Source organism: Dendropsophus ebraccatus, chromosome 1 (genome assembly GCF_027789765.1).
Source record: "Dendropsophus ebraccatus isolate aDenEbr1 chromosome 1, aDenEbr1.pat, whole genome shotgun sequence".
NCBI lineage: Eukaryota > Metazoa > Chordata > Amphibia > Anura > Hylidae > Dendropsophus > Dendropsophus ebraccatus.
Genome location: NC_091454.1, coordinates 156667253 through 156684686, shown reverse-complemented (window position 1 = coordinate 156684686; position 17434 = coordinate 156667253). Strand labels below are relative to the sequence as shown.

The 17434-nt window shown below is 42.0% G+C and overlaps 1 protein-coding gene across 2 annotated transcripts in view; it reads right to left on the bottom strand.

The window, feature by feature from the left end:
• NEDD4 (NEDD4 E3 ubiquitin protein ligase) overlaps nt 1-17434 on the bottom strand; it is a 118141-nt gene that overhangs the window by 9055 nt on the left and 91652 nt on the right. For both annotated transcript variants that reach the window (XM_069982455.1, XM_069982446.1), the window contains 11 exons: nt 16709-16763; nt 16569-16627; nt 14294-14359; nt 13115-13344; nt 12249-12370; nt 10863-10933; nt 7840-7935; nt 7663-7736; nt 5703-5763; nt 1773-1832; nt 1571-1678 (listed from right to left, as the gene is read on the bottom strand). In XM_069982455.1, the coding sequence (XP_069838556.1) occupies nt 1571-1678; nt 1773-1832; nt 5703-5763; nt 7663-7736; nt 7840-7935; nt 10863-10933; nt 12249-12370; nt 13115-13344; nt 14294-14359; nt 16569-16627; nt 16709-16763 (1002 nt within the window). The remainder of the gene's footprint in view (nt 1-1570; nt 1679-1772; nt 1833-5702; nt 5764-7662; nt 7737-7839; nt 7936-10862; nt 10934-12248; nt 12371-13114; nt 13345-14293; nt 14360-16568; nt 16628-16708; nt 16764-17434) is intronic.

The window sequence follows — 17434 nt, the reverse complement described above, 5'->3', positions numbered from 1 at the left end:
ACACATTATATTATTTATTTATATATATATATATATATATATATATATATATATATGTATGTATATAAAAGTATTCTCTCCCAGCTCTGTGCCACATGACTAAGATGGACTCTAAGGGTAAATTCACACGGGCGGATCCGCCGGGAGTGTGGCACAAGAAATCCGCAGCTAATCTGCAATACACGTATTAATAATAATAAGAATAATATGTGTATTGCGGATTAGCTGCGGATTTCTTGTGCGAGACTCCCGGCGGATCCGCCCGTGTGAATTTACCCTAAATTTAAGTCTATGGAACCATCTCAGTGATTAGCACTGAAAGTGAAAAGCACTCAAAAGCCACAAGCCTATCCCGGTTCATTCTAGCTATTGATTGGCATCTAAACATTAAAGTGACACTGTCGTTATAACTTTTAAAATATAAATCAACAGTAGATGTGATATCATGGAAAACACTGCACTTCTGGTGTTGAGAAGTCCAATGTTTCCCAGGTCATCTGCACGCTCACAGAGAAGGCAGTCATGTGATTGATGGACACATTGAGATGTGTGTCTCTACAGGTCAGACTTCAGGTGTTTGGTCTTTTTTGTCAGCAAGCACAAAACTAAAAATCTGCCTTCAGGAGAATGGACCTAGATACAAGTAAGTACAGCTTTGTTTTACAGCATGACCGCATGATAACAAAAAAAAATTAATAAAAATAATTAATGTAAATTGCAAACTTGCTTTCTATCACATCTACTGTTGATTTAGATTTTAAAAGTAACACAGTGACACAACAGTGACACTAAGACTGGGTTCACACTGCCTTTTTGCAATCTGTTTTTTTTTTTTTTGGGGGGGGGGGTTTGCAAAAAATGTACTTCCATTATTAAAAAAATGAATAAAACAGATCAGTTTTTCTAATGTACACAAAAAGTAGGCCGACTATGTTTTTGTCCGTAAAAAACGGACAAAATGTTTTTAAATAATGGAAGTCAAATGGAAAAACTGATCAAAACGGAATTAACAAGAAGAGAAATCTCAGTCTTTCCTTTATGACCTGTTCTCTGTTTATAGTCTGTTCCTGACTTTAGCTTCAATAATCTGTCAGGTAAATATCTGTGTAAAGGCACCCCAAGTCTCCGAATGATCAAAGCTTTTCATATGTATAGTACAGCAAAATTTTACTGCTATGTTTAAGAGTGAACATTTTCAGATTGAGCAGTAAATTAAAATCATACATTTCCAAAGGTAAAAAATAAAAATTTGTCTTTTACTGTTTTCCGCTAAGTTACCTATAATCTCTCACACACGGGCATGAATTCTCCTCCTGGTTACTTCCTATTTCCTGCAGATAATGTACGACAATTTCCAATCAATCATCTCTGTCCCAACCTGCATAGAGTGCGGTCTGCAACTCCCCTGTCCCTTAGACCAGCATCTGTGGCTTAACCCCTACAAGAAACCTTCTAAAACATGTAATCTAGCAATTTTTACCCTGAAAGTGCCTACTTTTTACAATCAAGATATGAGGCTTTAGCTGGATTAGGTATCACTGTGGGGCGTTATTAGAAGGTGACTCCTTACCTTCCAAAACCACTGAATAACTGGGTGACCAATAGAATAACCATTCTTATACTTGGTATGTTCTCTCCAATTATTGACATCCACATCTCCCAAACCACACATGAGGAGCTAGAAACAATAAAAGAACATGTTTAAGAAAAGCTATAAGAAATTAGCAGGATTTATCTGCCCCGTATAAGAAAATGATAATAAAATACTATACCTCCAACTCATTTTCATCAAAGATTTTAATCAGATCCTGAGGTATCAGTTCAAAAAATCCCTTTGGAGAAAAATACAGTTTCATTTGTCTTTCCAAGTAAATATTAAAAAATATTTAAAAAAAATCTAACATTCTTTTCTAAAACATAACTATAAGAAAGTTTTAGCAAATTAGGATGCTGTATAATAGTAATCCTCAATCAGTGGCTATGGGCTGTCAGGGAATGATGGGAGTTCTGCAACAGATGGAGAGCTACAGGTTGGGAAACACGACAGGACAGGTTACTAGGGTAATAAAAATAGATTTAAAGCACAAAAGGTTTTAATCGGTCAGGGTCTGAATGTTCAGAATGAGAGAGGACCCATTAAGAAAAGACGGGTCCCATAGACTTGCATTATAAGGCTGTCTTCTCATGTGACATAGAACAGAGAGGAATGCAATGAGCGCAGTCTTCTCCTGCCTTGGGCTCTGAGTGTTCAGACAGAGACCAATGAGAACAGCCAATCAAAATCTTTAGAAACAAAATATGAGACAGCGCTCCATAGCTTAATTCAGACAGGGCTGAAGTGGTGAAAGTAAGCACATAGAACTCTCACCTGAGTAGGTTGTGTTGGTGTAAGGCACAACTCTTACTGATAGCATGTGAATGAACCGCAGCCACTCCAGACCAATCCACACAGGGATTAAAGACAGTCATATCCTCCTCCACTCCAAGACGGGTAAAACAGGCGCAGGTCCAAGGGGTACAGTGATATAAAATAGACACTTGATAAAGAGACCGGACCGGTCTCGAAACACTGTGTCGCTGGCATAATTCTTTTAATAAATTTTATGATATTTTATATCACTATTACCCCTTGGACCTGCGCCTGTTTTACCAGTCTTGGAGTGGAGGAGGATACTGACAATCAAAACCTTTGACATGTCTCTCTGACATGTCAAAAGTTTTGTTTCGGGACATTCCCTCTTTAACAAAATCTGTTCAGTAATCTGGGTTTATAAAATTCAGAGCCTCTTCAATTAACATTAATGATTAGTCCTAATCATTAATGTTAAATAAAAAGTAGTAATCTAAATGAACCTCCAAATCTTTGTACTCTTTGCATTTGCATTTCAAGGATTACATATTCACTTTCTTTTAGCGAACAGGTTAGTGTCAGTGTAAAAGGAGCCACTTGAAAGAATTCTGATGATCAAGCAGCTAAATAACCTCATTCTCTGGAGCAGAATTAAAATAATGCTTGGGCCGGAATGGATTGTCTCTTGCATTATCAATCACCTATACAGTGTAGAGTCTTAAAGAAACCAAACCACTGGTAGGGCTGGGCGATATTGACCTAAATCATTATCGCGGTTAATCGTACATGTAGCCGCGGTAACGATAACTGAACGATAATTATGACACGCCCCTTAGGTAAGCCACACCCTTCTGCAAGCCACACCCACTTAACCGTGCCAACCTGGGGATATTTTGTTTTAATAGAGTAAAAAAAAAGTAACTCACTGAGCAGCAACACAAGGATGAGCCATTTAGTCTATTGTCATTATTTGTTATTATAATTAGGGGGTCTCAGAGAACCTGGACATGTATATACAGGTATACAGCTACAATAGGACATGTATTTACGGGTATACAGCAATGTACAAAGTACAGGACGTGTATATACAGGTATAGCGCTATGTACTACATAGCTGTATACCTGTGTATGCATGTCCTGTAGTGCGTACATAGCTGTATACCCGTATATACACGTCCTGTAGTGGCAGTATTATATATGTATGTCCACAATACAAGACGTGTATACACAGGTATACAGCTATGCAGGTTCTACATTAAAAACACATGCACACTCAGCTAAGCTGAGCATTCATGTGTCTAATGGTGCGTTTACACAGGCAAATTTAACGGACAGATCTTTGAAGCCAAAGCCAGGAACAGACTATAAACAAGGATCAGGTCATAAAGCAAAGCCTGAGATTTCTCCTCTTTTTAAATCCATTCCTGGCTTTGGCTTCCAAAATCTGTCAGATAAATCTCTGTGTAAATACACCCTTAGAGGATCACAAAAGACAGCTGGGGGTGGAGCAGGGGCATAGCTAGGATTCATGACACCCCATAGCAAAAAAAAAAAAAAAAAATACATGGGCCCCCATGAATTTTGTATGAGCCCCCCAACCTCTGGCAGCACATCAAATAGAAGAGGGGGCAGCTGAAGCGGGGGCAAGGGGGACTGCAATTAGAACTGGGGCAGAGTGGCAGCAGCTGGGGGTGATCTGGGCAGAAGGGGGGACAGAAGCTGGGGGTGATCTGGGCAGAAGGGGGGGCAGAAGCTGGGGGTGATCTGGGCAGAAAGGGGGGGGGCAGAAGCTGGGGGTGATCTGGGCAGAAAGGGGGGGGCAGAAGCTGGGGGTGATCTGGGCAGAAAGGGGGGCAGAAGCTGGGGGTGATCTAGGCAGAAGGGGGGGCAGAAGCTGGGGGTGATCTAGGCAGAAGGGGGGGCAGAAGCTGGGGGTGATCTGGGCAGAAAGGGGGGCAGAAGCTGGGGGTGATCTGGGAAGAAAGGGGGGCAGAAGCTGGGGGTGATCTAGGCAGAAGGGGGGGGGCAGAAGCTGGGGGAGATCTAGGCAGAAGGGGGGGCAGAAGCTGGGGGTGATCTGGGCAGAAGGGGGGGCAGAAGCTGGGGGAGATCTAGGCAGAAGGGGGGGCAGAAGCTGGGGTGATCTAGGCAGAAGGGGAGGGTGATCTAGGCAGAAGGGGGGGGGCAGAAGCTGGGGGTGATATAAACTGTATATTCTCCCTTGTCACTAGGGAGAAGATACAGCACTGGCACACACTTGGCCCTCACGGCTGCCACCTCCTCTCCACCCCCCCCCCTCCCCCTCCCCCTCCCCCTCCCCCTCCCGAACAGTCGCTGGCCTGCTCCTCATACCCGGCACACACTTGGCCCTCACGGCTGCCACCTCCTCTCCACCCCCCCTCCCCCTCCCGAACAGTCGCTGACCTGCTCCTCATACCCGGCACACACGCAGCATTTCTGACAGTCGCCGACCCGCTCTTCATAACCAGCACTGAGTTCACACGCGGCCCTCCTGGCCGCACGCAGCCGCAGGTTCCCGGTCTCTGGAGAAGGAGGTTGCAGGGACCGGGGGATCGTGTGATGGATGGCGTCACTGCGCTGGGGCTGTATAGCGGGATGTGGGGGTGCAGTGCAGACCCCCGATCCCGCTATACAGCTTCACCACCCACAGCGACGCCATCCATCACACGATCCCCCGGTCCCTGCAACCTCCTTCTCCAGAGACCGGGAACCTGCGGCTGCGTGCGGCCAGGAGGGCCGCGTGTGAACTCAGTGCTGGTTATGAAGAGCGGGTTGGCTCTTCCGGAGTGAGTGGCGGCCGGGAATGCCGCGTGTCTGCCAGGTATGAGAAGCGGGTCAGCCACTGTTCGGGGTGAGAGGAGATGGGGGGCGATGGGCTGCTGCCAACTGTTAGACTGCTGCAGGGCAGGGGATGGGAGGTCAACTGCCCCAATAGTAAATATGCGTCCTGGATGGAATCCCAGGCAGGTTGGGGGCGGTGACACTGGGGAGCTGAGGGGGCGGAGGAGAAATACCGCAAATACCGCCCTGGCAAAGTTGAGGTCGGTTTACCGACGCCAGGGACGGTATCGGTATTTTCGCGGTATACCGCCCAGCCCTAACCACTGGTATACTCACACTGTTCAATACCCTGTTTAAATTTAGGATCAAGCCCAGACAAACCTATTGCATATGAAACATCCAGCATACAATATGTGGCGTTATTATATATCCCATTCAAACATACAAAACTTTCAAGGATTCCAACACAAGTTCTGTAGTACAAGCAGTAATAAAGTCTATTGGTGATACAATAAAGACATATATTCCGGTAACATATTTAATAAGATACCTCTTTAAAAGAAGCCATCTGTTTCTGGATCCTGTTCACAAACCTCCACTGTATGACAAGACTAAATAACAGAAAAATAATAATTACTCATTGCTGGAGATACTGAAATGGAGAATGCTAAGTTTAAAAGGGGTTATCTAGGCTTAAAATATGACCACTTTCTTTCAGAAATAGCACCACTCTTGTCCTCAGTTCCACTGAAATGAATTGAGCTAAGTTTTAATACTGAAACCAACCTGGGGACAGGGATGGCGCTGTTTTAGCAGGAAAGCAGCTGTGCTTTTTCTAACTCAGGATACCCCTTTAAGGCTATGCCTATTTTTAGCCTTAAAAAGCTGTACATTTTACAGCCAAAATGTGTCTGCAATTTTGAGACTTTTTTCAGCCTTAGGGATGCATTAGGGACATTTTTTGGCTATACATGTAAACATTTTTAGCTACAGTTCCAAAAAAGTCAACTTCTTTGAGAAGTTTATTTCCCTAAATATAGACATTTTGTGCAAGAGAAATCCCTTGAACTGTGTAGTCTGACATGGACAGCCTCTTTCCACAAACAAGCTGATTCTGGGCTTAGGAGGAGGTTGTTGTGAACGTGAAAACTGTTGAATCTGGCGAGTTACACAGTTTGCAGAACTTCCACTGGTTTTAATTGAAAGTGGCATAACTCGAGGGGCTACGGTGTTTGTGCAGCTCCCATTAAAGTCACTGGATGCTATGGAAATTGCATAACTCCCTGGATTCTGCAGTTTTCAGCCTCCCAGTAACCTCTGGTGGAAAACAGGCCAGAGGGGGCCAGGGAGACCTCGATCTGAAGATGGGTGCGTGTCCCAGAGGCGGAACCTGCATCTAGAAGACACCCAAGGCATATCCTGTGGGCTATACCACTTTAAAGTGTCTACCAAGGTCTAGACCTAACATAAGGCAGCACAAACTGATGAAAAAATGACTAATTTTGTGGTTGGCTTCCAAGGTTGTGAAAACCACAGCCATTCAGCACTTAAAGTGTACCTGTCGTTATAACTTTCAAAAGTTAAAACAGTAGATGTGATATAAAGCAACTTTTTAATAAACATTCATTTTTATTTTTATTATTATTATTATTATTATTATTATTGAAAACACTGCACTTACTGTGTTAAGACTTTTTTTGTTTAAAAGAGTCTAAACACAGGAAGTCATGTGTTTCCTAAGTCATCTGATCGCTCACAGAGAGAAGGCAGTCATGTGACCGATGGACACAACAGACTCTCTGTACTGGCCAGGACTTCATGTGTTAAGTTTTTTTTTTTCAACTAGCACAAGGCTAAAAATCTGCCTTCAGGAGACTGGACCTGGATTTCTGGTAAGTAGAGTTTTGTTTTACAGCATGATAACAAAAAGCAATAATAAATGTAAGTCGCAAACTTGCTTTATTTCAAATATACTGTTTAGATTTTGAAAGTTATAACAATAGGTACACTTTAAAATGTACCTGTCTTTACAATTTTCAAAATCTAAATCAACAGCAGATGTGATATAAAGCAAGTTTGCAATTTACATTAATTTTTTTTTTTTTTTTTTTTTTATCATGGAGAACACGGCACTTCCTGTTTTCTGACACTTTTTTCTCAAAAAGTCAGAAAACAGGAAGTCCTGTGTATCCCAGGGGATAGAAGGAGAGAAGGCAGTCATGTGATTGATGGACACATTTTATGTGACTCTGTACTGGCCAGAATTCCTGTGTTTAGTCTGTTTAGTCAGTCAGCACAAATCAGAAAATCTGACATCAGGATCTGGATTTCTGGTAAGTTCAGCTGTGTTTTACAGCATGATAACAAAAAACAACAAAAAAAAAACATAATGAATGTAAATTGCAAACTTGCTTTATATCACATATACTGTTGGTTTAGATTTTGAAAGTTATAACAACAGGTAAACAGGTAAAGTATTACCTCTGCTATAAAAACTAATGTTTACTTACTGTATGTACTCTTTCTTGTTCTTGTTGGTGACTACTATGTCTGCCCCACCAGGCTTGAGATCATGTTGATGAGTCTTAAAAAAGGAAAAAAAAAAATCACATAAAATTATCTAAGCATGTGCCAAATCCTTCAGCTACACATACCAGTGCCACTGTACAAAGAAAAAAAGCTGCTACCTGTCCAAAAAGTTCCTCATCCACAGTGAACCGTAGGTCTAGTTCTGCTGGATCATTTTCAAGTATCCACTGGAGAGAATTGTAGTATTCACTGTCCTATGAGACAAGCAATACATAATATAACTTATAGCTTGCAAAGTAGCTGTCATACGCTCTGTTTATATCATCTTTTGTACGTTTGAGGCCATCTGCACGTTATATCTGATGGATGCCCAAAAAAAAAAAAAAAAAAAAAAAGACCTGGACACCTTCAGCGTAGGCGCTAAACATGGCGTGAACAGAGCCTTACAGGTCTTTTAAAAAGGGTAGAAAAGGAAGAGGCAGCCATTTGTGTTACCATTAGTTGCATTGTGTCCATTTGAAAATCATCATAATCTAGATGTTTCACTGCTTTGCATTTGTTTTATTTTTAATAATTGTATTAAAAGGAACCAATCACCTAAAAAAAATCGACATGAAGGCAATAATATGTGGTAATACACCCCCTAACACACTTCCCACACATGTATCTATAGCTTCTGTCCCTGCCCCACACACCCCAAAATCATACTTTGATCCTGTCCCCGCCGTATGCAAATCCCAGGAAGGTAGTCATGTTGGCGTTTGTACAGGCTGAGTAGTCAAGGCCTCGGGGGGCGGAGTATCGCTATAATCATGCCTCTATGGGCGTCATTCCCTGCCCCCTGACACTGCATCATCATAGGGGGCGGGGCCTGGGACACTGACATACTCAGCACAGCGGCACCGTATCCCCGCTGTACTGTGTATGTGTCATCTAGCATTGGCCTCTAATACAGTCAGCTTGTCCCTGAATGACAACTAGCAGCACAAACCAGAGCGCCGTTATTGCTGTGCTGCTGGCAAAAATCATTCAGCGAAGCTCCTATCCCTATCCTATCTCCGGCAGTAAGGGTGGGTTCACACTACGGAATTCTCGCGGACAATGTCCGCGGAATTCCGTCAGCTGTCAGCCCGCACATCTGGGCGCCTTTCCGCCAGCCCCATAGACACCATTCTATGGGTCGGTGTATTCCGCTATACGCTGAAAGAAGTGTCATGTCACTTCTTTTAGCGGATCGCGGAATACGCCGGCCCATAGAATGGTGTCTATGGAGCCGGCGGAAAAGCGTGTGCCCGTGCGGGCGGACAGCTGACGGAATTCCGCGGACATTGTCCGCGAGAACTCCGTAGTGTGAACCCGCCCTTACTGTGGCCCCCTCCTCTCTCCATCTCTGTGAGAGCAGCGGCCCCCCTCCTTTCCCCCTCTCACCTTTCTTCCCCTGGCCACAGATCATCGCTGTCTGGCCTCGGCACTCCATCTCCTCTCTCCCTCACTCACAGCAGCGGCCCCTCCCTTCTCTCCTTCCACTTGTGCTTCAGGTGGATGCTGCTTGGCCGGCCAGGGGAGGAAAGGTGAGAAGGGGAGAGGAGGGGGGCCACTCACAGACATGGAGCGAGGAGGGGGGGTAGGAGCTTCGCTGAATGATTTTTGCCAGCAGCACAGCAATAACGGCGCTCTGGTTTGTGCTGCTAGTTGTCATTCAGGGACGAGCTGACTGTATTAGAGGCCAATGCTAGATGACACATACAGCGGGGATACGGTGCCGCTGTGCTGTGTATGTTAGTGTCCCAGGCCCCGCCCCCTATGATGATGCAGTGACAGGGGGCTGTGAATGACGCCCATAGAGGCGTGATTACAGTGATACCCCGCCCCCCGAGTCCTTGACTACTCAGCCTGTACAAACGCCCACATGACTACCTTCCTGGGATTTGCATACAGCGGGGACAGGATCAAAGTATGATTTTGGGGTGTGTGGGGCAGGGACAGAAGCTATAGATACATGTGTGGGAACTGTGTTAGGGGGTGTATTACCACATATTATTGCCTTCATGTCGATTTTTTAGGTGATTGGTTCCCTTTAAGAGCAGTATTTACAATTAGTGCTTAACAGTCTAACAGTCATTATAAGTGCTTAACAGAGTTAACAGTCATTATCTCTGGACAATATAACAGCAGGCAATGCATGGACCGTGGCATCCAAGATCAACTGCATTGGCCATAGCCTTTAATTAGTCCTATACTATCCACAATTGGGGTGCTCAAATTACAGAAGTGTTCAAGGGGCCATAGAATGCACAGACTCAAAAGAAAAGCTAGACACAGAAGGTGTAACAAGTCATTATGGAAAGGAATGGGCACATTCACATGACTATTTAAACAGGAATGGCAAAAAGCAAGTGCCAAGCACTTGGGAAATGTTTTGGCAGTGGCAAAGAACCACCTGTCAACAGTGACAGGATGGTAAACACAATGGTAGCTCTGCCCATAGGGTCAAGAGTTCTTGTTTATTGCTGGATCTTACAGCAAGAAACAGATTCAAGGCAAGAGCTATAAGATGACCCTGAAGGTTTAACCTGTTGGGCACATAAGTATATGTTTACTCTTGAAACCTTCTCAGAGTTCTAATATAGAGACCAGCTAAGCCGTAAAGGATGTGTCCGATAACATGACTGTGACTACTGTGTGACAGGTGCTACTGAAGAAGCCTCACAACAAAGTCTGTGTGGTTTCACCCTAACCGTGCACCTGACTTATTAGATGCGGTGCAGATTGCATCATGTTTGGTAACTGGCACTAACGGCAGAATTATTTCGTCATCAAACATCAATGAATATCACTGAATATAACTACATGAATTACTTATTGGGCTTAACCCTCTACTTCCCTGCTATAAACACCTTGTCATGTCTATTTGTAGAAATTAGCTAAACAATTCCTGCGGCCACTGCTAGAGGGTGCCCATAGCATACTGCACACATAAAGCCTTTCCTAAAGTCAGTGAGAGAATGATGAATCCATAGGCAGCCAGCTCCCTCTAGCTGTGGCTGCAGGGATTGTTCTGTAATGTGGATAGCACCTATAAAGAAGACTCCAGAGTATAGGAAAAAGACAAAAGTCATTTAGTTGGTTTATCTGACTGCAGTCATTGATTTATTCATTTAACATGAATAGAGTAACATACCACAGACTCCATATCATTCAGAGTTATTGCCTTCTGCAGCATCATTTTATAGAATGGTCTTATGAAAAAACCTGCAAGAGCAATAGTGATTATTAGTCTACATATGATCATGACTAATAATACACATCATTAAAGAAAAAACAATTATAAATACACACACACACACACACACACACAGTGGTGCCTTGGATTACGAGCATAATTTGTTCCGGGACCGTGCTTTTAATCCAAATCCACTCTTAAACCAAAGCAAATTTTCCCATAAGAAATCACTGATATGCAGACAATTGGTTCCACACACCAAAAATAATGATTTTATATTCTGAACAACATGTAAAACAAATGAAACAAACATTTATAAGCAGCTCAATATGTGATATTATAAATTACTGTACAATATAGCAATCAGCAGGTGGAGTATAATGTACAGTAACTGCATAAACCTGATAACACAGCAGCAGTTTGTAGATACAGGATGGAGCTGCAGATCCCCATAATGCTGTAGCATAGTACATCAGGCTAGAATAGAGAAGCAGGGTTGCTGTCAGAGGTCTGTGTGGTCACATGACAGCAACAGGGAAGGGAGGTATTCACCATGGACAAATCAGGACTGACAGGGACTGCAGGGAGCATGAAGGAGTGAGCAGGACATATGCAGGCACATACATGCGGCACTCTCTGTTCGGGGAGAGAGGGGTTAAAGCTATGAAGAAATTAACTCCACAGTCCTGTCCCCTGATGTAAGCCCCAGCCTGAAGTAGATCTGCTATGATTTTGAGGGTGAGGGGGACTTCCTGGGTCAGAGCACAGTGCTGTAGACCACGCTATGCAGGCCATGCCCTTCCCCCACTCCCCCCCCCTACAGGGAGCTCTTAAACCAAAACAATGCTCTTAAACAAAGTAATAATTTTGAAAAACTGAACACTTCTTCCAAAGAGCTCTTAAACCAAAGTACAACTGTGTGTGTGTGTGTGTGTGTGTGTGTGTGTGTGTGTGTGTGTGTGTGTGTGTGTGTGTGTGTGTGTGTGTGTGTGTGTGTGTGTGTGTGTGTGTGTGTGTGTGTGTGTGTGTATATATATATATATATATATATATATATATATATATATATATATATATATATATATATATATATATATGACTGTGTAATAAATTATAGTGCATTTTCATTTTATGCAGGGTGTACAGGCAAATGGAAAGTGGCCGAGCTCTGCCCATCTACCACGACATGTTCTTTCTGCTGCGCAGTCTACAAATACTACATGTGTCTATATCTTTCTTAGATCTCTTAATAAACCCACATCCCAAGGAAACTAAAATGTTCATGTTTACGTTTCTTAAACCAACAATGAGACAATGGAAAATTTATATGTAACACAAACTTACCATCCAGAAGTTTTCCATGATACACTGCCATCCCAGCCACACGGCCAATAAACTTAAAATATGAAAGGTGATCTTCATTGCACAGTCCGGAATTTGGATTGATCTGCAAAGTGTAATTATCACTGTGAAGAATAACAGAAGTCTATGAGTATCCCAAAAATACACTCCACAATGCCTTACTATTGCTCTTCTTTCAGAAGGGTAGAAAATCTTTACATAAGAAGTAACCTGCTTAGTGACCCAGAGTTATAACAACATTTAGAAATCTATGCATGGTCATTCACCCAGTAAAAACTATAGCTCACCAACATAATCTTAAAGTGACCCACTAGATCTCCTTTTTTCCTCAGTCTACTGCCATTCTGCCAATTCTACATCTGCTCTCTACTTAGGTAGAATGGCTGCCTGCTTCTTAAGCTACCCTATACATAGTATGCTTCCAGAGCTGGGTAAATAGATTCAGAGAAGCCATAGCAGAAGGATGAGTAAGGAGGGGACTTTAAATTTAGCCAAGAAACTGGTGGTCACTTTAGTATTTATTGACATCCCAGCAGAATAATCTTTGACATTAATTTGTTCCTTAGGATAAAACTTGGAGACACTGGTCATTGTCCAGTCACTGTGAATAAAGTGTAATGGCTATGGTCAACCAGATGCTGCTCAAAAGTAAAGGCACAATGATATGGAAAGCAAACCCCTGTGCAGGATCCTTTTACACTGTGCACATGGTTATGTCTGTAAGCTTGAGGCCATTAACTTTGCAAAAGGTTATAGTTTATGGGGTTGACAAAGTCTTCTAAAGGAATGTATGAGGGCTACAAAAATATCAAAAATATCCTGTACTGATTAAAAAGAATGCCACTTACGTTGCGGAATATTCAAACAGACCATAATACGGATTAAACATTTCTTTAGATATCAGGAAGAACCATTCTCTGGCAACTCCACCATAATCCAATCCTTTCTCATTGTCAAATTCAATCCAGAGACGTGCTTTAAGGAATTCTGGCCTCTTCACAGCTATTATTCTTCTGTAAGAATCCTCAAAAATTGCTGTGCGACGCAACTTCATTTCAAACCTATTAGGAATATCAAGCTACAGAGAAACATATGTATATATATTACAAGATGCATTTCACAACAGCTTTTCATAGTTGTAAGTGAGATAGAGTAGAATTTACGTTTCTGCATAAATTTCTCAAGGTTTAAAAGATCATTGCTTATCATTCAAAAAGAACAGCGTGTAAAAACCTTTCCTGCCAATGTGAAAGGCTCAATACAAGGCAGTACTCAGATTACTTTACTGTACATCCATGAGCCAAGCAGGGTCACATTCATTACAATATAATACGATGGACAGATGAAAATATGAAAAATAATGAAAATACAATGAATAAACTGTATTTGTGGCAAGAGGGGGTTACATGCTACGATTATGTTACATTAGTTTCTAATATTTAAAAATAAAGTGGAAGCCAGGCTCTGTAAGCTAATAAGTCATATGACCATGCATGTGGAGTTTATATTCTCCTTGGGTGACCTCCCGTACTCTGAATCTCTGAATACACTCAAGTGGGTGTTCTGAGCTTGTCAAAAAATTCACAGAGGGCCGGGACTGTTGGAGGGGGGAGAGAAACTGGGTAGAAACAGCTCAGTGAAACACCCCAGCTGTCCAATGACTAGCTGAATTGGCAATTCCTGCTCTGTGGGATCAATATTTTAAAGCAGCCTTAAGCCTCATTCACACGTTCGTAGTTCTGTCTGCACTTGTGGACAGAACATAGGACCAATGTATTTTAATGGCCCTGTTTACATGTCCGTACTGCAAAAAAAAAAAAACACGGTCTGAGTGCATTTGTGGCACAGATCTCCATCTTTAATGTAGTGCTCCGTGAAGCACTGCTGATGCCTATTTGTAGTGCAGGTTGCAGGCTGCACTATGGACGTGTAAATGAGGCCTTTGTATAATAGTACCTGGCTCCTGGAATACATCTTTAATATCTGTTAACATTAAACCAAACCCCCATTAGGCAGTCTATACTTGCCTGCTTCTTCAACTTTTTACGGAAGTACTCATATTTTCTTTTGTAATCCCGAGAATAAGGAACAGCCTAGGAATGAAGTAAGAGTTTAACTAATGTAGTAGACATATACATTTTATTAAAAACCCAAGGTCACTAAAGCTACTTTTTTTTTTTTTTTTTTTTAAACACTAGGTGGCAGACTATTAACACAAAATAACATATGTCCTCTATTTGTCACATAAAGAATGTTTACTTGCTAAATGTAAATTGCAAACTTGCTTTATATGACATCTACTATTGATTTAGACTTTGAAAGTTATATCGACAGGTACACTTTAAGGTTGTGTTTTCTTGTTGCAGATATATCCCAAAGATCTTAATACAATCACAACATGTGAACACAGCCGGATGCATCATATTGAAGGACTATTTATGCCAGAACTAACCTATTCTAGACTGACATTCTATACCACTTCATGGCCCACCTTTCCCACCACATCACAGCCTTCAGTATTTTTCTTTTCTATCTGCTTGCACTGTATGCTAGATAATGGTGGAGATGGTCTCGATAAATCCTCCTCCCCCTTAAAGTGGTATTACACGGGGCGATTATCATTTGAAAAATCGTTAGAGCATTCGAATTTGAACGATAATCTTTTAGGGTACAAACCCACTTGCCGGATCTGCAGCGAGTCCCCTCGCTGCGTTTTTGCAGCGAGACTCGCTGCAGATCCCGACTCTATACTTTCAATATCAGAGAAACTCGCAGCAGGGATGTACATCCCTGCCGCCATTTTGTCTACAGCCCGCCCCATTAACCCCCCGGCTGCGGGAGATTATACATTACCGGGTGCATCCCTGCTGCGAGTTTCTCTGCTATTGAAAGTATAGAGCCGGGATCTGCAGCGAGTCTCGCTGCAAAAACGCAGTGAGGGAACTCGCTGCCAATCCGGCAAGTGGGTTTGTACCCTTAAGGTCCTATTACACTGAGCAATTTTTAATGATTAACGACTATTGATAAACGATCGCAAACGAGACTGTTTATGGTTAACCTGAAATCGTTCACCATATTACACAGAACGATAATCGTTAGTTACGATCAATACTATGATCGTTAGGGCGATCCTTACTATGATCGTTTATTCTTGCTGATCCCAGAAAAACAATGAACAATGTGCTATTACACTGAACGATTAGTGAAAAAACACGGAACTTGAGCGAACAAACGTGGAATTACAACAAACGATTAGCTAATGATTAATGATAATTTTAGGTTCAGATCTAAATCAACGATCAATGACATATGAACGATTTTTTCGATCGTTGCCTGCAATTATACAGAATGATAATAGTTTAAATTCGAATGATTTAACGATTTTTTTGCATGATAATCATCCCATGTAATAGGGCCCTTAGTGTAATAGCAGACAACGATTAAACAACCAACGAGAAATCGTTGTTCGTTTGATAAAATTTTGACCTATTTTTATCGTTGATCGTTTGCAAATCGTTCCCATGTTCCCCAGTTCATAAGTAACGATCATATTTCCATGTAACTGGGTGAACAATTTCAGGTCGTTTGCCATAGCGGTAGTTTCAGATTGTTAATCGTCGAAAAATCGATTTGTGTAATAGTACCCTTAGACTTTTAATCTGTACCCGATCCATAATAATAATTTGGTTGCCTTACAGATATTTGCAAATAAGCATATTCTATATCCATTAGCAATTCTTAAGTCTGCTGAGCATGCAGTATTTTGATAAAAACTGCGGGGGTATTATAGCACACTAAACACCCACTCCTTCCCCGATTTGTTGTCAGTGACAGGAAACCTACTAAGAATTGACATATGGATGTGCTTTATGCAAGCTCAGAGATGCTTTGCCTTCTAATAGGGACATCACATGGCCATGTCAGTTTCTCCTTGCTAATAAGGACTCACCTAACACTTCTGTAAGTACTGTTCATTCTGACTCAGTGAAAAAAAGTTCAGACAGCCAAGAATGAAACTCAATCTCCACCCCCTCACTGCAGCCAGTGGCTATGGATAGAAGTGCTTAAGGTAATTTCCCAGATGGTGTGAGGTGAAATATATTATTACACCGGCTGCATATTAACATACTTTTCACACCTTAAACAAGCTGCTGTCTTGTAAATATGGTGCACTGACAGATTCATCACAAGAAAGTTTAGCAATAATATAACCTTCCATGTTATAAGTTGCTAATCAGAAATACTCAAGACCAAATGAAAGTTATACTGTAAGAGAGTTCTATATTACTTATGATATCTTACCGGTCCTGTTATTGCAGCAGTCTGTAAGCGTGGATCCTCCCACTGAGTTCGCTTTGTGTCTGGGAAAAAAAAAAAAATGTACTTTAAATTTATAGAAACGCAATCTTAATACTATTACTTTACAAAAGACTTCTCCTTACTGTGGTCAATATAAAAGACGCGTCCATCAGAGTGTGTTCTCTCTTCCCAACCAGGCTGTGTGGGGAAACCATATAAAGGTCAATATATTACAATAGGAATTGCATGTATCTTGACTATTGCAGTATATAACTTTATTTGGAATGAAAGGATAATTGATCTGCACAGCCCCTTGTTAAATGCCCTGATACAACATGTTTTGATGATAGATAAAAGGACAAGTAGAAATATGGACATTAGTCCTAAGTTAGCTGAACCTTCTGTTTTTGGTGGGACTGGATGAGCTTCTTATGCATGGGTCTGCAAACTGCGACCCTCCTGATGTTGCAATACTACATTTTCCATGATCCATTTCCCAAAGCTTTAGCTGTCCGGGCATGATGGGAATTGTGGTTTTACAACAGCTGAAAGGCTGCAGTTTGGAGACCGATGAACTAATGTATATAGGAGGCCTCAAAAAACTCTGAACACATGATGTCAGATGACAGAAGGGTTGGCAAGTTGAATGTCTACCATTTGACCCTATTTTGTGGAGATGAGCTGCTGCCAGAAACCATCTCACAGTGGCTTCCCTCACTCTCTAAAACTTTGGGCTGACAGCTAATAAAAGTATATGGGCACCTTTACCCCTGCACCCAAGTCAAAAGAACATTAAACAATGGCTCAGTGGTTCAAATCCCAACAAGGGCAACATCTGCAAAGAGTTTGTATGTTCTCTCCATGTTTGT